This window comes from Myxine glutinosa, chromosome 5 (genome assembly GCF_964187855.1).
Source record: "Myxine glutinosa chromosome 5, kmMyxGlut1.1, whole genome shotgun sequence".
Classification (NCBI taxonomy): Eukaryota; Metazoa; Chordata; class Myxini; order Myxiniformes; family Myxinidae; genus Myxine; species Myxine glutinosa.
Window position 1 is genome coordinate 120,353,716 of NC_136265.1, and position 25,384 is coordinate 120,379,099.

General features: G+C 43.5%; 1 protein-coding gene and 1 long non-coding RNA gene across 2 annotated transcripts in view; one reads left to right on the forward strand and one right to left on the reverse strand.

The window, feature by feature from the left end:
* Window positions 1-10,826: 10,826 nt before the first annotated feature.
* LOC137427175 (uncharacterized) lies at window positions 10,827-12,690 on the reverse strand. Its single transcript, XR_010984456.2, has 2 exons — window positions 12,363-12,690; window positions 10,827-11,464 (listed from the first exon to the last, which is right to left on the reverse strand). It is a non-coding gene; the product is annotated as an uncharacterized LOC137427175 (long non-coding RNA).
* LOC137427172 (nuclear factor 7, brain) overlaps window positions 12,489-25,384 on the forward strand; it is a 44,737-nt gene continuing 31,841 nt past the window's right edge. The window contains exon 1 of the mRNA XM_068116407.2: window positions 12,489-12,982. Coding sequence (XP_067972508.2) covers window positions 12,518-12,982 — 465 coding nt within the window. The 5' untranslated portion in view covers window positions 12,489-12,517. The remainder of the gene's footprint in view (window positions 12,983-25,384) is intronic.

Genomic DNA, 25,384 nt, shown 5'->3' on the forward strand with positions numbered 1-25,384 from the left:
GTTTTTCTATTCAGGACTTTCGGAGGTATGGAGGTGTAACGTTTTCCGGTTTTTCCAAGATGGCGGCCGAACCACGTGACCGATGACGTCATCATTAACATATTTTATTCCCCATGGAGAGTTCTTTACAATGAGCCATACCTCAATTTTTTCTGTTCAGCACTTTTGGAGATATAGTGGTGCAAAATTTTGCCGTTTTTCCAAGATGGCGGCCGAACCACGTGACCGATGACATCATCATTAACATATTTTATTCCCAATGGAGAGTTCTTTACAATGAGCCATGGCTCAATTTTTGCTGTTCAGCACTTTCGGAGATATGGAGGTGCTAAGTTTTTCGGTTTTTCCAAGATGGCGGCCGACCACGTGACTGATGACGTCATCATTAACATATTTTATTCCCCATGGAGAGTTCTTTACAATGAGCCATGTCTCAATTTTTTCTGTTCAGCACTTTTGGAGATACAGTGGTGCAAAGTTTTGCCGTTTTTCCAAGATGGCGGCCGACCACGTGACATATGACGTCATCATTAACATATTTTATTCCCCATGGAGAGTTCTTCACAATGAGCCATGTCTCAATTTTTTCTGTTCAGCACTTTTGGAGTTATAGTGGCGCAACGTTTTGCCGTTTTTCCAAGATGGCGACCGAACCACGTGACTGATGACGTCATCATTTATATATTTTATTCCCCATGGAGAGTTCTTTACAATGAGCCATGTCTCAATTTTTTTCTGTTGAGCACTTTCGGAGATATGGAGGTGCAACGTTTTTCGGTTTTTCCAAGATGGCGGCCGAACCACGTCACCGATGACGTCATCAATTGGGCACAATATATTAGAGGGCAAGACAAATACGTGTGCAAAGTTTGGCGATTCTACGTGCAACGGTGTAGACGTAGTGCTGCAAACAGACAAACAGACAGACAAACAGACAGACAAACAGACAGATGAAAAATCGGTCAGAGACCGAGGACTTGCCGGAATGTACTTTTTTATCGGCCATTTAGGACAAATATGGCGGCCGAACCACGTGACCGATGACGTCATCATTAACATATTTTATTCCCCATGGAGAGTTCTTTACAATGAGCCATACCTCAATTTTTTCTATTCAGGACTTTTGGAGATGTGGAGGTGCAGAGTTTTTCGGTTTTTCCAAGATGGCGGCCGAACCACGTGACCGATGACGTCATCATTAACATATTTTATTCCCCATGGAGAGTTCTTTACAATGAGCCATACCTCAATTTTTTCTGTTCAAGACTTTTGGAGATGTGGAGGTGCAGAGTTTTTCGGTTTTTCCAAGATGGCGGCCGACCACGTGACTGATGACGTCATCATTAACATATTTTATTCCCCATGGAGAGTTCTTTACAATGAGCCATGTCTCAATTTTTTCTGTTCAGCACTTTTGGAGATATAGTGGTGAAAATTTTTGCCGTTTTTCCAAGATGGCGGCCGACCACGTGGCATATGACGTCATCATTAACATATTTTATTCCCCATGGAGAGTTCTTTACAATGAGCCAAGTCTCAATTTTTTCTGTTCAGCACTTTTGGAGATATAGTGGCGCAACGTTTTTCGATTTTTCCAAGATGGCGCCAGAACCACGTGACTGATGACGTCATCATTTACGTATTTTATTCCCCATGGAGAGTTCTTTACAACGAGCCATGTCTCAATTTTTTCTGTTCAGTACTTTCGGAGATATAGAGGTGCAAAGTTTTTCGGTTTTTCCAAGATGGCGGCCGAACCACGTCACCGATGACGTCATCAATTGGGCACAGTCTATTCCAGGGCAAGACCAATATGTGTGCAAAGTTTGGCGATTCTACGTGCAACGGTGTAGACGCAGTGCTGCAAACAGACAGACAGACAGACAGACAGACAGACAGACAAACAGACAGACAAACGAACAGATCAACATACTTGCCGGAAAATTTTTTCCGGCAAGTAACGAACAGATCAACATACTTGCCGGAAAATTTTTCCGGCAAGTAATGAAAAATCGGTCAGAGACCGAGGACTTGCCGGAATATACTTTTTATCGGCCATTTAGAACAAATATGGCGGCAGAACTACGTGACCGATGACGTCATCATTAACATATTTTATTCCACATGGAGAGTTCTTCACAATGAGCCATGTCTCCATTTTTTCTGTTCAGCACTTTTGGAGATATAGTGGTGCAAATTTTTTCGGTTTTCCCAAGATGGCGGCCGAACCACGTGACTGGTGACGTCATCATTAACATATTTTATTCCCCATGGAGAGTTCTTTACAATGAGCCATGTCTCAATTTTTTCTGTTCAGGACTTTCGGAGATATGGAGGTGCAAAAATTTTCGGTTTTTCCAAAATGGCGGCCGAACCACGTGACTGATGACGTCATCATTAACATATTTTATTCCCCATGGAGAGTTCTTTACAATGAGCCATGTCTCAATTTTTTCTGTACAGGACTTTCGGAGATATGGAGGTGCAAAAATTTTCGTTTTTTCCAAGATGGCGGCCGAACCACGTGACCGACGACGTCATCATTAACATATTTTATTCTCCATGGAGAGTTCTTTACAATGAGCCATGTCTCAATTTTTTCTGTTCAGCACTTTGAGATATCGAGGTGCAAAATTTTTCGGTTTTTCCAAGATGGCGGCCGAACCACGTGACCGATAACGTCATCATTTGGGCACAGTATATTAGAGAGCAAGACAAATACGTGTGCAAAGTTTGGTGATTCTACGTGCAACGGTGTAGACGTAGTGCTGCAAACAGACAAACAGACAAACAGACAAACAGATGAAAAATCGGTCAGAGACCGAGGACTTGCCGGAATTTACTTTTTTATCGGCCATTTAGGACAAATATGGCGGCCGAACCACGTGACCGATGATGTCATCATTAACATATTTTATTCCCCGTGGAGAGTTGTTTACAATGAGCCATGTCTCAATTTTTTCTATTCAGGACTTTTGGAGATGTGGCATTGCAAAGTTTTTCGGTTTTTCCAAGATGGCGGCCGAACCACGTGACTGATGACGTCATCATTAACATATTTGATTCCCCATGGAGAGTTCTTTACAATGAGCCATGTCTCAATTATTTCTATTCAGTACTTTCGGAGATATGGAGGTGCAAATTTTTCTGTTTTTCCAAGATGGCGGCCGAACCACGTGACTGATGACGTCATCATTAACATATTGTATTCTCCATGGAGAGTTCTTTGCAATGAGCCATGTCTCAATTTTTTCTATTCAGTACATTCAGAGATATGGATGTGCAAAGTTTTTCGGTTTTTCCAAGATGGCGGCCGAACCACGTGACTGATGACGTCATCATTAACATATTTGATTCCCCATGGAGAGTTCTTTACAATGAGCCATGTCTCAATTTTTTCTATTCAGCACTTTCGGAGATGTGGAGGTGCAAAGTTTTTCGGTTTTTCCAAGATGGCGGCCGAACCACGTGACCGATGACGTCATCATTAACATATTTTATTCTCCATGGAGTGTTCTTTACAATGAGCCATGTCTCAATTTTTTCTGTTCAGCACTTTTGGAGATATAGTGGTGCAAAGTTTTGCCGTTTTTCCAAGATGGCAGCCGACCACGTGACTGATGACGTCATCATTAAGATATTTTATTCCCCATGGAGAGTTCTTTACAATGAGCCATGTCTCAATTTTTTCTGTTCAGTACTTTTGGAGATATAGCGGTGCAATTTTTTTGCCGTTTTTCCAAGATGGCGGCCGAATCACGTGACCTATGACGTCATCATTAACATATTTCATTCCCCATGGAGAGTTCTTTACAATGAGCCATGTCTCAATTTTTTCTGTTCAGTACTTTTGGAGATATGGAGGTGCAAATTTTTTCGGTTTTTCCAAGATGGCGGCCGAACCACGTGACTGATGACGTCATCATTAACATGTTTTATTCCCCATGGAGAGTTCTTCACAATGAGCCATGTCTCAATTTTTTCTGTTCAGTACTTTCGGAGATATAGAGGTGCAAAGTTTTTCGGTTTTTCCAAGATGGCGGCCGAACCACGTCACCGATGACGTCATCAATTGGGCACAGTCTATTCCAGGGCAAGACCAATCTGTGTGCAAAGTTTGGCGATTCTCCGTGCAACGGTGTAGACGCAGTGCTGCAAACAGACAGACAGACAGACAAACAGACAAACAGACAAACAGACAAACGAACAGATCAACATACTTGCCGGAAAATTTTTTCCGGCAAGTAACAAACGAACAGATCAACATACTTGCCGGAAAAATTTTCCCGGCAAGTAATGAAAAATCGGTCAGAGACCGAGGACTTGCCGGAATGTACTTTTTTATCCGCCATTTAGGACAAATATGGCGGCCGAACCACGTGACCGATGACGTCATCATTAACATATTTTATTCCCCATGGAGAGTTCTTTACAATGAGCCATGCCTCAATTTTTTCTATTCAGGACTTTTGGAGATGTGGAGGTGCAGAGTTTTTCGGTTTTTCCAAGATGGCGGCCGACCACGTGACATATGACATCATTAACATATTTTATTCCCCATGGAGAGTTTTTTACAATGAGCCATGTCTCAATTTTTTCTGTTCAGCACTTTTGGAGATTTCGTAGTGCAAAGTTTTGCCGTTTTTCCAAGATGGCGGCCGACCACGTGACTGATGACGTCATCATTAACATATTTTATTCCCCATGTGGAGTTCTTTACAATGAGCCATGTCTCAATTTTTTCTGTTCAGCACTTTTGGCGATATAGTGGTGCAAAGTTTTGCCGGTTTTCCAAGATGGCGGCCGACCACGTGACATATGACGTCATCATTAACATATTTTATTCCCCATGGAGAGTTCTTTACAATGAGCCATGTCTCAATTTTTTCTGTTCAGCACTTTTGGAGATATCGTGGCGCAACGTTTTGCCGTTTTTCCAAGATGGCGACCGAACCACGTGACTGATGACGTCATCATTTACATATTTTATTCCGCATGGAGAGTTCTTTACAATGAGCCATGTCTCAATTTTTTCTGTTCAGTACTTTCGGAGATATAGAGGTGCAACGTTTTTCGGTTTTTCCAAGATGGCGGCCGAACCACGTCACCGATGACGTCATCAATTGGGCACAGTCTATTCCAGGGCAAGACCAATATGTGTGCAAAGTTTGGCGATTCTACGTGCAACGGTGTAGACGCAGTGCTGCAAACAGACAGACAGACAAACAGACAGACAGACAGACAGACAGATGAAAAGTCGGTCAGAGACCGAGGACTTGCCGGAATGTACTTTTTTATCGGCCATTTAGGACAAATATGGCGGCTGAACCACGTGACCGATGACGTCATCATTAACATATTTTATTCCCCATGGAGAGTTCTTTACAATGAGCCATGTCTCAATTTTTTCTGTTCAGCACTTTTGGAAATATAGTGGTGCAAAGTTTTGCCGTTTTTCCAAGATGGCGGCCGACCACGTGACATATGACATCATCATTAACATATTTTATTCCCCATGGAGAGTTCTTTACAATGAGCCATGTCTCAATTTTTTCTGTTCAGCACTTTTGGAGATAGAGTGGTGCAAAGTTTTGCTGTTTTTCCAAGATGGCGGCCGACCAAGTGACTGATGACGTCATCATTAACATATTTTATTCCCCATGGAGAGTTCTTTACAATGAGCCATGTCTCAATTTTTTCTGTTCAGTACTTTCGGAAATATAGAGGTGCAAAGTTTTTCCAAGATGGCGGCCGAACCACGTCACCGATGACGTCATCAATTGGGCACAGTCTATTCCAGGGCAAGACCAATATGTGTGCAAAGTTTGGCGATTCTACGTGCAACGGTGTAGACGCAGTGCTGCAAACAGACAGACAGACAGACAAACAGATGAAAAATCGGTCAGAGACCGAGGACTTGCCGGAGTGTACTTTTTTATCGGCCATTTAGAACAAATATGGCGGCTGAACCACGTGATAGATGATGTCATCATTAACATATTTTATTCCCCATGGAGAGTTCTTTACAATGAGCCATGTCTCAATTTTTTCTGCTCAGCACTTTTGGAGATATAGAGGTGCAAAGTTTTGCCGTTTTTCCAAGATGGCGGCCGAACCACGTGACATCTGACGTCATCATTAACATATTTTATTCCCCATGGACATTTCTTTCCAATGAGCCATGTCTCAATTTTTTCTGTTCAGCACTTTCGGAGATATAGAGGTGCAAAGCTTTTCCAAGATGGCGGCCGAACCACGTGACCTATGACGTCATCATTAACATATTTTATTTCCCATGGACATTTCTTTCCAATGAGCCATGTCTCAATTTTTTCTGTTCAGCACTTTCGGAGATATAGAGGTGCAAAGCTTTCCCAAGATGGCGGCCGAACCACGTGACCGATGACGTCATCATTAACATTTTTTATTCCACATGGAGAGTTCTTTACAATGAGCCATGCCTCAATTTTTTCTATTCAGGACTTTTGGAGATGTGGAGGTGCAGAGTTTTTCGGTTTTTCCAAGATGGCGGCTGAACCACGTGACCGATGACGTCATCATTAACATATTTTATTCCCCATGGAGGATTCTTTACAATGAGCCATGTCTCAATTTTTTCTATTCAGCACTTTTGGACACATAGAGGTGCTAAGTTTTTCGGTTTTTCCAAGATGGCGGCCGAACCACGTGACCGATGATATCATCATTAACATATTTTATTCCCCATGGAGAGTTCTTTACAATGAGCCATGTCTCAATTTTTTCTATTCAGCACTTTCGGAGATATGGAGGTGCAAAGTTTTTCGGTTTTTCCAAGATGGCGGCCGAACCACGTGACTGATGACGTCATCAGTAACATATTTTATTCCCCATGGAGAGATATTTACAATGAGCCATGTCTCAATTTTTTCTGTTCAGCACTTTCGGAGATATGGAGGTGTAAAGTTTTTCGGTTTTTCCAAGATGGCGGCCGAACCACGTGACCTATGACGTCATCATTAACATATTTTATGCCCCATGGACATTTCTTTCCAATGAGCCATGTCTCAATTTTTTCTGTTCAGCACTTTCGGAGATATAGAGGTGCAAAGCTTTTCCAAGATGGCGGCCGAACCACGTGACCGATGACGTCATCATTAACATTTTTTATTCCACATGGAGAGTTCTTTACAATGAGCCATGTCTCAATTTTTTCTATTCAGTACTTTCAGAGATATGGAGGTGCAAAGTTTTGCCGTTTTTCCAAGATGGCGGCCGAACCACGTGACATATGACATCATCATTAACATATTTTATTCCCCATGGGGAGTTCTTTACAATGAGCCATGTCTCAATTTTTTCTGTTCAGCACTTTTGGAGATTTCGTGGTGCAAAGTTTTGCCGTTTTTCCAAGATGGCAGCCCACCACGTGACCGGTGACGTCATCATTAACATATTTTATTCCCCATGGAGAGTTCATTACAATGAGCCGTGTCTCAATTTTTTCTATTCAGTACTTTCAGAGATATGGAGGTGCAAAGTTTTGCCGTTTTTCCAAGATGGCGGCCGACCACGTGACATATGACGTCATCATTAACCTATTTTATTCTGCATGGAGAGTTCTTTACAATGAGCCATGTCTCAATTTTTTCTGTTCAGCACTTTTGGAGATTTCGTGGTGCAAAGTTTTGCCGTTTTTCCAAGATGGCGGCCGACCACGTGACTGATGATGTCATCATTAACATATTTTATTCCCCATGGAGAGTTCTTTACAATGAGCCATGTCTCAATTTTTTCTGTTCAGCACTTTTGGAGATATAGTGGCGCAACGTTTTGCCGTTTTTCCAAGATGGCGACCGAACCACGTGACTGATGACGTCATCATTTACTTATTTTATTCCCCATGGAGAGTTCTTTACAATGAGCCATGTAGCAATTTTTTCTGTTCAGTACTTTCGGAGATATAGAGGTGCAATTTTTTTTCGGTTTTTCCAAGATGGCCGCCGAACCACGTGACTGATGACGTCATCATTAACATATTTTATTCCCCATGGACAGTTCTTTACAATGAGCCATGTCTCAATTTTTTCTATTCAGCACTTTCGGAGATATGGAGGTGCAAATTTTTTCAAAGATGGCGGCCGAACCACGTGACCGATGACGTCATCATTTGGGCACAGTATATTAGAGGGCAAGCCAAATAAGTGTGCAAAGTTTGGCTATTCTACGTATAGAAAGATTCTACATATAGAAAGTTTTGCGGTTTTTCCAAGATGGCGGCCGAACCACGTGACCAATGACGTCATCATTAACATATTTTATTCCCCATCTAGAGTTCTTTACAATGAGCCATGTCTCAATTTTTTCTGTTCAGTACTTTCGGAGATATAGAAGTGCAAAGTTTTTCGGTTTTTCCAAGATGGCGGCCGAACCACGTCACCGATGACGTCATCAATTGGGCACAGTCTATTCCAGGGCAAGACCAATATGTGTGCAAAGTTTGGCGATTCTCCGTGCAACGGTGTAGACGCAGTGCTGCAAACAGACAGACAAACAGACAGACAAACAGACAAACAGACAAACAGACAAACAGATGAAAAATCGGTCAGAGACCGAGGACTTGCCGGAATGTACTTTTTTATTGGCCATTGAGGACAGATATGGCGGCCGAAGCACGTGACCGATGACATCATCATTAACATATTTTATTCCCCATGGAGAGTTCTTTACAATGAGCCATGTCACAATTTTTTCTATTCAGCACTTTCGGAGATATGGAGGTGCTAGGTTTTTCGGTTTTTCCAAGATGGCGGCCAACCACGTGACTGATGACGTCATCATTAACATATTTTATTCCCCATGGAGAGTTCTTTACAATGAGCCATGTCTCAATTTTTTCTGTTCAGCACTTTTGGAAATATAGTGGTGCAAAGTTTTGCCGTTTTTCCAAGATGGCGGCCGACCACGTGACATATGACATCATCATTAACATATTTTATTCCCCATGGAGAGTTCTTTACAATGAGCCACGTCTCAATTTTTTCTGTTCAGCACTTTTGGAGATATAGTGGTGCAAAGTTTTGCTGTTTTTCCAAGATGGCGGCCGACCACGTGACTGATGACGTCATCATTAACATATTTTATACCCCATGGAGAGTTCTTTACAATGAGCCATGTCTCAATTTTTTCTCTACAGTACTTTCGGAGATATAGAGGTGCAAAGTTTTTCGGTTTTTCCAAGATGGCGGCCGAACCACGTCACCGATGACGTCATCAATTGGGCACAGTCTATTCCAGGGCAAGACCAATATGTGTGCAAAGTTTGGCGATTCTACGTGCAACGGTGTAGACGCAGTGCTGCAAACAGACAGACAGACAGACAAACAGACAAACAGACAAACAGACAAACAAACGAACAGATCAACATACTTGCCGGAAATTTTTCCGGCAAGTAACAAACGAACAGATCAACATACTTGCCGGAATCTTTTCCGGCAAGTAACAAACGAACAGATCAACATACTTGCCGGAATCTTTTCCGGCAAGTAACAAACAAACGAACAGATCAACATACTTGCCGGAAATTTTTCCGGCAAGTAATGAAAAAATCACTCATAGAGCGACACTTGGCAAAAGAACAAAGTAGCATGGCACTCGGTAAAACATCCTTTTGACCTAAAAAAAATAATTTGTGGTTGAATTCAGTGACCTGATATGCAAATAATCTTCAAAGTTTAAATTAATCAGATGAAAATTGTCAATTTTAGAAATTTGGCCTATGTTGACCTTTTGGCCTATGTTTCTCTCAAAAATAGTTGGTGGTTGAATTCAGTTAGCCGATATGAAAATCATTTTCAAATTTCAAGTCATTCGGATGAAAATGGAGGATTTTAGAAATTTGAAAAAAGTGGTTGATCTTTGGCCTTGTTGACCTTTTGGCCTATGTTGATCAAAAAAATAGTTGGTGGTTGAATTCCGTTCGCTGATATAAAAATCCTATTCAAATTTCAAGTCATTCGGATGAAAATTTAGGACATTAGAAATTTGAAATTGTTGACCTTTGGCCCGTGTTGACCTTTTGGCCTATGCTGACCTCAAAAATAGTTGGTGGTTGAATTGAGTTAGCTGCTGTGAAAATCCTATTCAAATTTCAAGTCGATTGGATGGAAATTGAGGATTGTAGGAATTCGAAAAAAGTGGTTGACCTTTGGCCTATGTTGACCTTTTGACCTCAAAAATACATCGGATTTTGTCGGACCACAAACTCTACTATTTGTTGAGGTTTCGTGAAGATCGGTTTAAAATTGTGACGTGCAAGCAAGTATAAGTGAGTGGACAGACAAACACACAAACACACACACACACACACACACACACACACACACACACACACACACACACACACACACACACACACACACACACACACAAACTGGAGTGATGAACATATTTGCAAAAAACAAATTTTTTTGGGGCCAAGTAACAAACGGACAAACAGACTCAAATGCAATATCCTCTCCTCAGGCGAGGGGAACTAGAACGGCGCTCAGTAGAGAGCAAACCTCCACCTGGTTGGCCATATCACTCAATGGTGATGAATCACTTAAAAAATTATCCTAGCTGGATCCGGGTCCGGATCTTTACCACAATCTAATCATTTCGTGCTTGTCACATAGGCTACCTCTCTGCCAAATTTCGCTAGAATCCGTACACAACTTTTTGAGATATTTTGTTCACAAACAAACGGACAAACAGACAGACAGACAGGGGTGAAAACATAAGCCTCCATCCACCTTTGGTAGCGGAGGTAACTATAATCTTGGTGTTTTAAAAAATATCTGAGACCATTAATCTTTCATGTTTGTTTATCAATTATTGCTAAATAGCATTCAGACTACAGAGGATAAAACTCAAAGCCAATGTTTTTATTCTACCGATGACTAAAGTTACAGAACAGAACATCACGTCGTGCATAAATAGAGGGACAAGGAGTCTGGGGTGATTCGCTGCAAGGTGTGGTCGTGATTACCTGTCAAGGACATCTGTATTAATAATCACCTGGTGTGGTTTTTTTTTAAAGGGCAAGTTTACGGTTTTTAACGTAAATTTTCATTGAGGTTTTTATTTCACAGTTTACAGTTATACAAATTACAATTTTCAAATTCTAGATATCGATTGAGGTCTTTCTTTTAGGGCGCATTTGTGGTATTTACGTAAATTTTCATTTATGGACGCTTTCTAACAGTTCTGTGATTTTTCCAGGTGTACCGGCTTCGATGTCCGTTGGCACGACAAATTTCAGCTTTCCATGACACCCAGAAGGTACCGAACATTGATATCAGTGAGTGAGTGGTTAGAAAGAGCTTTAAATTGTTCAAGGGGTTCGAAAAATCCTCTCCATCTCTTTGCTGATGACTCCACTCTCTGCCGCTCCATTCCTCGTCCCTCAGATCAGCAGTCTTCAGCCTCCTCACTCTCTGCAGACCTGGACAACATCACAGACTGGTCAAACAAGTGGAACATGTCTTTCAATCCTGACAAATCTCACACTTACTATGTCTCTCCGAAAAGACCGACCGGACAACCCTCCCATCCACTTTCTCGACAATCCTCTCCAACAAGTTCTGTCGCTCAAGCTTTTGGGTCTCACTATCTGCCATGATCTTTCCTGGGAAAACCACATTTCCAAGCTGGCCTCCAAAGCCAGTCGCCGACTGGGCATCCTCCGTCGTGCGAAGTCCTTCCTTGGCACACCTGAGCTCCTCACCACATACAAAGCTTTCATCCGCAGCTCAATGGAGTACTGCTCTCCCCTCTGGGCTGGTGCTCCTGCCTCACACCTAGCTCGTCTTCACGCTGTTGAAACCAAAGCATTCAGAATCATTGGAATCTCCAATGTTATTATTTATATATTCACGTGTTATATTACGTCTACCCTTATTTATATATTATAGTCTATAACTGTGGCAAATACTAGTTATGTTTGACTCTACTAACCTTAACTAGTAACCTAGTACACGTCTACCCTTATTTATCTATTTATATATTATAGTCTAGAATTGTGGCAAATACTAGTTATGTTTGACTCTACTAACCTTAACTAGTAACCTAGTACACATGTACCCTTATTGATATATTATAGTCTATAACTGTGGCAAATACTAGTTATGTTTGACTCTACTAACCTTAACTAGTAACCTCGTACACAAACAAACCAAGACATTCGTGCTTATTACATTGTACAGTACGAACCATATGGCTCATCATCCCCTCCGGACCCTAATAAACCATCATCATCTCTGTGGAATCCAGCTCCTCTGTGTATGCAGGTGGAAACCAGGTGCGTTCATCGGATACAGGTAGACCTCACTACACGGATTCACCTGTGATCGTTACATCGTCACCATCTAGATCGATTCGAGTGATCGTTCTGATGTCCGAGTTCAGTTCACCTCGAGGTTCCTTCATTCCCGAGACCATGAGCTCGGTGTACTCGGCGCTTCACCTCAACAAGGACGACTTCACCTGCGTGGTCTGCATGGAGATCTTCTCCGAGCCGGTGACCCTCAACTGCGGACACACCTTCTGCCTGCGCTGCATCGACAGCGTGTGGGACAACAGGCGGGAAGACTCAGGCTTCCGCTGTCCGACCTGCCGCACCGTTTACCTGGACAAGCCCCGACCGAGCACCAACGTCGTGGTGGCGAACATGTCCTACAAACTGCGGCAGAACGAGGAGCGCACCTTCGTCACGGACACCTCGACGTCGTGCGTCACTCCCCCCTGCAGCTTCGAGCTCCAGGTTTCCGAGGGGGAGCCCGTGTACTCGCTGCAGGTGACCACGTCGATGGTCGTCGAGGACGCCAGGTGCTGGGATCACGACGAGCCGATGAGGTTTTACTGCAAACAGGACGGCGTGCCGGTGTGTATGTTGTGCATCAGTACGGGCAAACACCAGAACCACCTGTTCAGTTCGGCCGAACGCGAGTACAAGGAGCGAAAGGTATGAACAGCGCTTAGTCGGATGCGCCATGATGTTGTAGTTAACACGCTACGCGCCATTTTTATTTTTCAGCCTCTAAATGTGTCGCGCCATTAAATGTAATGACTAATTAATATTAAGTTCACATTATTATGCATTTTAAATTTAAGTTCACAAATTAATATTAAGTTCACAATCGATTCGATTTTGGTGAAGATCTGAATATGGATTCGGATATGAGAATTAATTATTTTTCAAGTGATTCTTCACCATTGGTAGATCGGGCCAAAAAGGATACATAGCAGGATACCTCCAAAAGTTGTGGATGGATTTGGACGAAACTTGGTGGACCGGTTGGGTGTCTTACTCGGACAAATATATTCGATTTTGGTGAAGATCTGAATATGGATCCAGCTAGTAGAAGTTTTTAATTAATTCTTTAACCATTGGGAGATTGGGCCAAAAACGATATATAACACGATATCTCAAAAATTTGTGGAGGGATTTGGACGAAACTTGGTGGAGAGGTTGTGTATGTGACAAGGACGAATCGATTCGATTTTGGGGAAGATCTGAATATGGATTTGGCTACAATAATTATTTTTTTTCAGTGATTCTTCACCAAAGGTTGTGGACGGATTTGGACGAAACCTGGTGAACTGGTTGGGTGTCTGACTCGGACAAATATATTCGATTTTGGTGAAGATCTGAATATGGATTCGGATATGAGAGTTATTTAATTTTTTAAGTAATTCTTCACCATTGGGAGACAGGGCTAAAACGATATATAGCACGATATCTCAAAAAGTTGTGGAGGGATTTGGACAACATTTGGTGGAGAGCTTGGGTGTGTGACTAGGACTAATCCTTTCGATTTTGGTGAAGATCTGAATATGGATCCAGCTAGTAGAAGTTTTTAATTAATTCTTTAACCATTGGGAGATTGGGCCAAAAACGATATATAACACGATATCTCAAAAATTTGTGGAGGGATTTGGACGAAACCTGGTGGAGAGGTTGTGTGCGTGAAAAGGACTAATCGTTTCGATTTTGGTGAAGATCTGAATATTAATTTGGCGACAATAATTATTAAATTATTAAGTGATTCTACACTATTGAGAGATCGGGTGAAAGTGATATACAGTCACGTGAAAAAGTAAGTACTACACCCCATGTAAAGTTTTGACTTTTTCAACATATTTCAACATACAGCTATTTGATCTTCATTTCAACAATATTGACAGATAAAGGTGATATAATATAACAAATATCATGAAACATTTACATTTTGTAGTCCATTGTATAATTTAAATAAACATAAATGCAAATTTCGCATGTGGAAAAAGGAAGTACACCCCTGGCTCTAATGGGTGGTATTGCCCCCTTTGGCAGAAACAACCTCAAGTAGGCGTTTCTTATTACTCTCTACCAGTCTCTGACATCAACTGGGAGAAATTTTTGCCCACTCCTCCATGCAGAACTCTTTCAGCTGTGCGATGTTTGAGGGGTTTCTTGCATGCACAGCTCGTTTCAAATCCCCCCACAACATCTCGATGGGATTTAGATCCGGGCTTTGACTTGGCCATTCCAGAACCCTCCATTTCTTTCTTTTCAGCCATTCCTTGGTGGATTTACTGGTATGTTTAGGGTCATTGTCATGTTGCAAGGTCCACCTTCGGTTGAGTTTTAACTTTCTGACAGATGGCCTCACATGATCCTCAAGTACCCTCTGGTACAATGAAGAATTCATAGTCGATTCTATGATGGTGAGCTGCCCAGGCCCCGATGCAGCAAAGCTGCCCCAAACCATAATATTTCCACCACCATGCTTTACAGTTGGTATCAGGTTCTTGTGGTCAAATGCTGTCTTTGGTTTTCGCCAAACATGTCTTCTGGAACTGTGGCCAAATAGCTCTACCTTTGACTCATCTGTCCAGAGCACATTGTTCCAGAAGTGCTGGTCTTTGCCTCGGTGTTCATTGGCAAACTTTAGTCTTGCCCTGATGTTCTTTCTGGACAGCAAAGGTTTCCTCCTGGCACACCTCCCATGTAGATCAAATTTGTGCAGCCTCTTTCTAATGGTAGACTCGTGCACTTTGACATCAACAGTGGCAAGAGCTACATGTAGGTCCCGTGATGACATTCTGGGGTTCTTGGAGACTTCTTTCAGCATCTTGCGGTCTGCTCTCGGGCTGAACTTGTTGGGGCGGCCTGGCCTGAACAAGTTGGCAGTTGGTTGGAATCTTCTCCACTTGTAGATGATCTTCCGGACAGTCGAATGATTGATTTCAAATTGTTTGGAGATCTTTTAAAATCCCTTCCCAGACTCGTAGGCATCTATAACCTTCTTTCTGAAGGCTTCAGAGAGTTCTTTTGATCTGGGCATGGTGACGCCACACACTTCAACAACAAAGAGCAAACCAAACTAAATGTCTGAGGTTTAAATAAGACAGGTTCCTCCAAGATCCTCTCCAACGATGTTCTAATCATTTACACCTGAGCTGGTGCACCTGATTCTAATTTTAGGTATTTGAAGTAGTGATAAATGTAGGGGTGTACTTACTTTTTCCACATGTGAAATTAGCATTTATGTTTATTTAAATTATACAATGGACTGCAAAATGTAAATGTTTCATGATATTTGTTATATTATATCACCTTTATATGTCAATATTGTTGAAATGAAGATCAAATCGCTGTATGTTGAAATATGTTGAAAAAGTCAAAACTCTACATGGGGTGTACTTACTTTTTCACGTGACTGTATAACATGATATTTTAAAAAGTTTTGGATGAGTTATGACTGAACTTGGTGGATGAGTTGGTTTAGGTTACAACAAGCCGATTAGATTTTCGTTCAGGTTCGAATCCAGATACGGCCTATCAGTAGCAAAGCACGGTTGTATTCAAGCTGAGTTGTATCAAAGCGGTTTGTATCAAAGCAGGGTTGTATCAAACCGGGTTTGTATCAAAGCGGGGTTGTATCAAAGCAGGGTTGTATCAAAGCGGGGTTGTATCGAAGCATGGTTGTATCAAAGCAGGGTTGTATCAAAGCACAGTTGTATCAAAGCGGGGTTGTATCAAAGCGGGGTCGTATCAAAGCGGGGTCGTATCAAAGCGGGGTCGTATCAAAGCGGGGTCGTATCAAAGCGGGGTCGTATCAAACCGGGGTTGTATCAAAGCGGGGTTGAATCAAACCGGGGTTGTATCAAAGCGGGGTTGTATCAAAGCGGGGTTGTATCAAAGCGGGGTTGTATCGAAGCATGGTTGAATCAAAGCAGGGTTGTATCAAAGCGGGGTTGTATCAAAGCGGTTTGTATCAAAGCAGGGTTGTATCAAAGCGGGGTTGAATCAAACCGGGGTTGTATCAAAGCGGGGTCGTATCAAAGCGTGGTCGTATGAAAGCGGGGTCGTATCAAAGCGGGGTCGTATCAAAGCGGGGTCGTATCAAAGCAGGCTTGTATCAAAGCACGGTTGTATCAAAGCGGGGTTGTATCAAAGCGGTTTGTATCAAAGCAGGGTTGTATCAAAGCGGGGTCCTATCAAAGCGGGGTCGTATCAAAGCGGGGTCGTATCAAAGCGTGGTCGTATGAAAGCGGGGTCGTATCAAAGCAGGGTCGTATCAAAGCGTGGTCGTATCAAAGCGTGGTCGTATCAAAGCGGGGTCGTATCAAAGCGGGGTTGTATCAAAGCGGGGTTGAATCAAACCGGGGTTGTATCAAAGCGGGGTCGTATCAAAGCGTGGTCGTATGAAAGCGGGGTCGTATCAAAGCGGGGTCGTATCAAAGCGGGGTCGTATCAAAGCAGGCTTGTATCAAAGCACGGTTGTATCAAAGCGGGGTTGTATCAAAGCGGTTTGTATCAAAGCAGGGTTGTATCAAAGCGGGGTCCTATCAAAGCGGGGTCGTATCAAAGCGGGGTCGTATCAAAGCGTGGTCGTATGAAAGCGGGGTCGTATCAAAGCAGGGTCGTATCAAAGCGTGGTCGTATCAAAGCGTGGTCGTATCAAAGCGGGGTTGTATCAAAGCGGTTTGTATCAAAGCGGGGTTGTATCAAAGTGGGGTAGTATCAAAACGGGGTTGTATCAAAGCGGGGTTGTATCAAAGCAGGGTTGTATCCAAGCGCTGTTGTATCCAAGCACTGTTGTATCAAAGTGGTTTGTATCAAAGCGGGGTTGTATCAAAGTGGGGTAGTATCAAAACGGGGTTGTATCAAAGTGGGGTTGTATCAAAGCGGTGTTGTATCAAAGCAGTGTTGTGTCAAAGCGGGGTTGTGTCAAAGCGGGGTTGTATCAAAGCGGGGTTGTATCAATGTGTGTCCAATATCAAAGCGGGAAGGCGGAGGAAACTGGTCATCACTGCCAGAATTTATACAGTGGCAGTTCTTGTTATCATTATTGTTATTATTATGAGTTATTATTATTATTATTATTATTATTATTATTATTACAAATAGTAAATTGAGGTTATGAATTTTTAGGAAAGCTTTCGAGTTCAGAAATTAATTCTGTCGATAAAGAAGTTTGGAATAAAACGATTTATTTATATTTGCGATGCATTTAATTGTAATCTCATAATGGAAGCTTCTGTTCGATCAAAGTAATTATAAATGTTTCACTGCAGTCGATTCTGCTGCAAAAATTTGATTTTGTCAACGACTGAGGCTGTGAAGCGGACAAAAAAAAACATGTGCAGGAGCTGGGACAGAGGAGTTCAATGTAACTCACCTGGGTTGTAGGATCTGATTAGGATCCAGGTTTAAGTAGATACGAGAACCTTTTACGGCTGAATGTGCAGGGCTGAATGTGCAGGGCTGAATGTGCAGGTCTCAATGTGCAGGACTGCAGATGCAAGACTGAAGGTGCAAGACTGCACGTGCAAAGCTGTAGGTGCTTCAATAACACCTGACTGTAATGTCTCCAGTAGAAGCGACAGGTGGACTTTGCTCGCTCATTGGAAGCACGTAAGAAATGACGTCACATGTCGTGCCGCAAGTATAATGGATGATAATAATTAATTCGTTAATTTTATTATTCAGAAAACTCGTATAAAGCCGGTCAAAAATAGCGGGTTGGAACGGTTTTTTTTTTTACTGTACAGCCACGTCCGCAGTCCGCAGTCCGCAGTCCAGCGTGTCAGGTGTGCTTCTATCATCTTTATTTGTTAGACATCATACAGAGGTAAATGAACACTCCTTTAACTCTGCGCACATTGCACATCACGTTCAGCAAATTTCACCTCCATGTGCATTGTATTTACTGTGATTTTAAAAATACCGCTTCCGTACACCGACCTTGAGGCTCAGTTAGCAAGCCGCCGTATACAATTCCAATGCAAGAGGCATAATTACTCTTATTTTGGGTCTTTGGAATCCTTCAGGGCCTTTTGTGTCCTTTGGGTCTTTTGAGTCCTCTCGGTCATTTGGGTTATTGGGGTATTTTGGGTCATTTGAGTCTTTTGGGTCCTCTTGGTCTTTTGAGTCATTTGAGTATTTTGGGTCCTCAATCTGTATCTTTGGGATATATATAAGGGTCTTCTGGGTATTTAGGGTCTAAGGGTAATTTGGGTATTTGGGGTCTACTGGGTCCTCAGGGTCTTTAAGGGGCTTTGGGGTATTTTCGGTCTTTTGGATTGTTTGGGTCTTTGGGGTCTTTAAGGGTCTATGGAGTATCTTGGGTCTTTTCGGTCTTGTGGGTCTTTTTGATCTTTTCGGTCTTTTCGGTCTTGTCGGTGTTTTCGATCTTCGGTTTTTTGGGGGGTCTTTGGGAGTATTTAAGGGTCTTTGGGATATTTTTGTCTTTGGGGTCTTTTTTATATTTTCAGTAACCAGGGTCTTTTGGATCTTCGGGCTCTTTCCGTCTTTAAGGTTCTTTGGTTCGTTTGGGTCTTCGGTGTCTTTTTGATCTTTTCTGTCTTTGGGCTAATTAAAGGTCTTTGGTATATTTTGGGTCTTTGGGGTCCTTTGTGGTATTTTGTGTCTTTAAGGATCTTGGGGTCTTTTGGGTATTCAAGGTATTTATGGGTCATTGGGGTATTTTGGGTTTTCAGGGTCTTCTCGGTCATTTAAGTCCTTTGGGTCCTTGGGGTCTTCAGGGTCTTTAAGGGTCTTTGGGGTATTTTGGGTCTTCAGCGTATTTAAGGGTCTTTAGGGTATTTTTGAGCCTGGTGTTGGGCTAGCGGCTCGGGTGCCAGCTTAGGATCCTAGGATCCTGGGTTCGAATCCCGGTCGATCGCTGAATTAACGCCAGGGGGGTTGACAGCCTGTCATCCTTCCGAGGTCGGCTAATTGAGTACCAGTTCACTGGTAATTCCCTGCTTGTCGTAAAAGGCGACAAAAAGGGTTGGCGGAAGGAAGTGCATCCGGCCATAAAACATTGCTTCAAAAAGGGGACCAACAAAAAACAACAACAACCATGGTGCCCGAAAAAGGCCAACCCCCGCTTTGCGGGGGAAAATGGCCTCTAAAGGTGTTGTTTTTTTTAAAGGGTATTTTTGGTCTTCGGGGTATTTAAGGGTCTTTGGGGTATTTTGGGTCTTCAGGGTATTTAAGGGTCTTTGGGGTATTTATGGGTCTTTGGGTTATTTTGGCTCTTTGGAGTGTTTATGGGTTTTCAGGGTCTTTAGAGTCTCCGTGGTCTTTTGAGTCTTCAAGGATCTTGGGGTTTTTGGTGGTTTGGGGTATTTTGGGTCTTCGTGGTCTTTTGGGTCTTTAACAGTCTTCAGTGTCTTCTGGGTCTTCAGGGTATTTTGGGTGTTTGGGGCCCATTGGGCTTCAGGGTATTTTGGGTCTTTGGGGCATTTTGGGTGTTTGGGGTCCATTGGGTCTTCAGGGTCTTTTCGGTCTTTTGGGTCGTCAGGGTATTTTAGGTCTTCATGGTATTTTGGGTCTTTAACAGTCTTCAGGGTCTTCTGGGTCTTTTTGGTGTTTGGGGTCCATTTGGTTTTCAGGGTCTTTTGGGTATTTTGGATCTTCAGAGTCCTAGGGGGTCGTTTGGATCCTCTGGGTCTTTGGGATCTGGTCAATTGGGTCTTCAGAGGCCTTGGAGTCTTTGGGGTCTTCATGGTGTTTTGGGTCTTTAACAGTCTACAGGGTATTTTGGGTCTTCGGGGTCTTCTGGGTCCTCAGTCTTTTAAGCGGTGGACACACAGTCGTGTTCAAAGATTGCCCATTAAACCCCCCACTCATATCCCTCCAAAAGCACGACTCAAAACCATTAACACACAACACATGATAGCCACTTCACCCCTGGGCTTCCTATAGCTGGGGTTCGAATCCCGACCACACTGTAAACTACCGCCTTGGTCTTGGGCATGCATGGCGGGGCATTGATGTTTGTGCCTCTATCAGAAGGACGTTAAACTTGGTTAATGATTCCATGAACGTTAAATATTCCAGGTTTTTAGACGAAGAGTTGACAAGCACAAGCACCCTCTCCAAATTACAAATTCCTGCTCTAACCACGAGGGGGCACCGCATCAGCGGCACAGCGGCGCTCGCAGCAAAGATCTGAGCAGCAACCACGTGATGCATGCGAGAGAATATAATGTCTGCCCATTCAGCTGCTCGTTCACTGGTTATGATTTTTTAAAATCATTTCCTTCCTAACTGACAAACAAGACGATCAGTCAAAAGTGACAGTTATAACTGACAGGTGTAGTGTCCGTAGATTCAGTAAACAGCAACAGGAACGACAATCAAGAGGTTTTTCTTTATTCGGCATTCTCCCTCTTCTGCGCATGCGCACCCTTCCTCCATTAACCCCCCATCACGTGGTTCCCCGAACCAACAGACACAGCAACTGCCCCCTCTTTAAATCTACAACAAATAGGTAGTTAATCATTAAGATCGCTGTACTCGTCTGTCATATAAACCAGATAACACAATCACATCAAGCCGTTCATCATTTCATTACCCAACCTACAATTAACTACGTTTCACAAATTTTAGACTCGAGGGGTCAAAAAAAACAAATTTCTCATCCAACCAGGTGGTGGGCAAATACACAGACTCAGCATTGTTCAATTTAGTCTTCGCGTTTTCTTCCTTTCTCGCACCGGAAATCTTCTGGACTCGCCAACCCGATGAGGTAGTTGACCAGATGATGGGGAAGGCACGGGTTCATCCACAACCGGTTCCGGGTTCCCACATTGATCAACCCGTGGAGAAAAAAATCGAGTCATCAAAATGCTGATCGGGAAGAGCAGCTCGTTCAACAGGTGGTGCAAATGGAATAGACATTTCCTGACTCCCACTCCCAACAAGACTAGTTGGAGACAAGGGTCCAGAAAGCGAGACTGGGAATTGGTCGGGGCCCCGCATTCATTTCCTGACTCCCCCTCTCAACAAGACTAGTTGGAGACAATGGTCCAAAAAGCGAGACTGGGAATTGGTCGGGGCTCCGCATTCATTTCCTGACTCCCCCTCTCAACAAGACTAGTTGGAGACAAGGGTCCAGAAAGCGAGACTGGGAATTGGTCGGGGCCCCCCATTCATTTCCTGACTCCCCCTCTCAACAAGACTAGTTGGAGACAAGGGTCCAGAAAGCGAGACTGGGAATTGGTCGGGGCCCCGCATTTCACCACCGGGTTGTAAACATGAAGAGGTGGTCACATCCCGGGGACGTAGTTGTTCTTCATGTCTCTTCCACACCAACCCGTTTACTCGCACATCATAATTTATTGGACTAATGACCCGAAAGATGGTCCCAGGAACCCAGCTCGGACCTTTTCCAAAATTTCGCGCAAACGAGAACTTTGGGACATGTCCGAGGTTCTCTTGGAACACCTTCACTTGTTGTTTGGTTTGGTTAGCTCTTAGAGCACTGAGCCTTATTCTAGGTTGTCTGTTCATTAACAGTTCTGAAGGTGATTTCCCAAACGAGGTCGGCGTGGCCCTGTATGTCAACAGGAATCTGTCCAGTTTGGTTTGTAACAACTCTCCGGTATCTCCAATTTTTTTCTTTTTTTCCTTAAAATGACCGACGTAACGTTCTGCCAAACCATTCGTAGCAGGGTGTCCTGGGGCAGTCAGGGTATGTTTCATGTCATTTGTCGTGAGAAACTCTTGGAACTCGGCGCTGGTAAATTTGCTGCCGTTATCAGTCACAAGGTGTTCCGGCAGACCAAAAACACTGAAAACATGTCGGAGGCCTTGAATAATGGTCGTGGCAGTAGTGTTCACCAAGGGAATTAATTCTAAGTTCTTTGAATAAGCGTTTACCAGAACCAAAAACATTTTCCCTTTAAAAGGGCCCGCCAGGTCTAGATGAAGTTGTTTCCAGGGACCGGCAGGTGAAGACCACGATGCGGGCTGGCTCCCCGGCGGAGCCTTCACATTCTCCTGACACATTACGCACGATTTCACGGTACTTTCAATATCCTTGTCGATATTTGGCCACCACAGGTATCTCCTGACCATTTGTTTCATTTTTACCATGCCTGAATGTTCAGCATGTAAATTAGTGAGTAGAATCTGCCGAAGCGATGTGGGAATAACCACCCGAGAGTTCCACAGTACAATATCGTCTTCCACTGAAAGTTCCAGCCTTTTGTTGTGATGAGGCCGAATCACCTCCTTCGGATTCTCATTCCAACCATGTTTTGTGAAATTAAGTACCTTGCAGAGAACTGGATTCTTCTTTGTTTCAGCCACGATGACAGCGGCATTCACAATTTCATCATTTTTCACCAGAAGTACCTCCACAGTCACTCGTTTAGGCTTTGTAGGATGACCCGGTACGGGTTTTCGTGAGGGGAAATCCGCATAAACGTTTTTCTTGCCTGTGATGAACTGTATAGTGTAGTCGAAAGTTACCAACAGTAAGGACCATCTCTTTATCCTTGCTGATGCTAACTGTGACATGGGTTTGTGCTCGTTAAACAGAGTTACCAGAGACTTATGATCTGTCGTTAGCGTGAAATGTCTCCCCAGGAGGTATTGCTGAAACTTTGTCACTCCAAAAACTATTCCCAATGACTCCTTCTCAATCTGGGAGTATTTTTTTCCCGCGTCGTTCAGAGTTCTCGATGCGTAGGCCACCGGTTCTAACTCACCCTCTGGACTGGGTTGAAGTAGGACTGCCCCTACACACACAGTTGCTTTTTATTGTGCATGTGTTGCAGGGTGTTTTCCAGTTGGTGTTGATTTGCAATTCTTGCAAACTTTTGTATAATTTAATCGTTTTCTGTCCCACCGCGTACGCGGCCTGGTTTCTCTCGGCTTCCCTACCCCCATAGGTGTTCTGTGAATTTAAGTTCTTTCCTTCGCTGTGTTGCTTATTTCTTAGATTTTCTCTTCTCCCCCTAACCTCCCCGAACATCGACCACTTGTCTAACGTTTTAAATCTCTTCAAAGTCTCTTCACGTCTCTTCTCGTCACGTCACGTCACGTCTCTTCAAAGCTGTCCATGCGCGCACGCTTTCGAAGTTAAGTAACTTTACAATTGTGTTTTTGTCGAAACTGTATCTTTCTTTCGGTGTGCGTAACTATTGGTGTGTCTTTAATAGTATTCTTGGTGTTGGTTTTTCATACCTGTGTACAGAATCGTCGGTTAGTTCGTGTCGCGTATTCTGACGCCTAGTGTAGTACTAGTAGGCTACCGTGTCTGCAGTACTAGTACAGTGTGTCAGTGTAGTACTGACGTGAAGTACAGTGTGTCAGTGTAGTACTGACGCTATCTTGTCAGTGTAGTACTGCACCTAGTGTAGTACTAGTAGGCTACCGTGTCTGACCTTGGCTTGAGGCTTTGTTTCTGTCTCAGCGGTTCTTCGATTGCGCTCGCAATTACTTTCGGTCTCTATTTTTCACGTTTCACGTTCGGTCTCTGTCTCTGTTTTCATATCAATGAAAATTTTTTTTTTTTTTTTTAAATCCCTTCTCTGTTCTTATCCGTTGTTCGTTCTTATTTGTTCGTTGGTGCTTCGACCACGTTGTTCGTTATCACGTGTTCACGTCGTTAAAAATGTTTCAACTGTCCCCTGAAGAACTGTATTCTGTCATATACTATAACACCTTTTTCTTCTTCTTCTATAAAAGGATGCTTTCGACTTGCTCACCAAATCTATTCATTCCAAAAAAAAATTCCATCTCTTACAGTTACAGTGCCTCTTTCATCCATTCCCTAAACTCTCCAGAACTCCACCCATCCTTCAGCGTCCTCAAACGTATTTTTGATTTGAAGGTCTCAAGAAACTCATTTTGCAATAAATGTTCGTTTCCCATTAATCGTACACTTTCTAAAATCCAATCTCACCCCTCCCCTTCAAAACTTGCCCATCACCCCTCCCCTCCAAATCCACCCCCTTGCCCCTCCCCTCCAAATCTTCCCCATCACCCATCTCTTTCAAATATTCCCCCTTGCTCCTCCCCTCCAAATCTTCCCCATCACCCATCTCTTTCAAATATTCCCCCTTGCTCCTCCCCTCCAAATCTTCCCCATCACCCATCCCTTTCAAATCTTCCCCCTTTCCCCTCCCCTCCAAATCTTCCCCATCACCCATCCCTTTCAGATCTCCCCCCTTGCCCCTTCCCTCCAAACCTCCCCCCACACCCCTCCCCTCCGAGACCCTCCCTCACTCCTCCCCTCCTAGACTCCCCTCTCACCCCTCCTCCTCAAAGCATCCTCCCCGCTTCTTCCCCCTTCCAACTTTCACCTTCATCTCCCTCAACCTTCTGCCTCACTCTTCCCCCTCCTCAAATAACACCTCACTGCGCCTCACCCAATCACCATCAAACCTTTTGTCCGCCCCATTCTTCCCTTTCTCCAAGCTATTCTGAAATCCCTGACACACCTTCAACAGCTCTCCCTACCTCTTCCTCCTCTTCCACATCTTACCCTACCGCTCCCCCCCCCCCCCCTGTTCTGTATCCGATGCTCCCCCTTCCTCTTCTTTAACAGTATGGACCTCAAACATCCGGGGCCTTCGCTCAAACTTGACTGATCTCTCCATACAGGTTGCTTCTGATAAACCAGACGTGATCTGCTTAACAGAAACTTTCCTCCTTTATGATGTCTCTGATTCCTTGGTATCTCTCCCAGGTTACTCCCTCCTCCGGTATGATAGACCTGAGCCCGTCCTGGAGGAGGAGTTGCTATCTTTATAAAAAACTCTCTTCCTCACTCGCCCTGCACTGCCCTCTCTCCACCTCACCCCCAGGAATACCTTTGGCTACGGCTTCCCCTTCGCTCCCACCTTTTGTTCATATGTGTGTTGTACCGTCCACCAAACAGTGATGACTCCATCTACATCTCGCTGTCTGATAATATGGACCCACTTCTATCTACCCATCCCAACTCTCTCTTCCTCATATGTGGTGATTTCAATTGTCACCATGCCAGTTGGCTGGGTGTGGGTTCCTCTCTCACCAGCCATGGCTCTTCAGCAAAGGATTTCTGTGACTCACTGGGACTGACACAATCTGTCA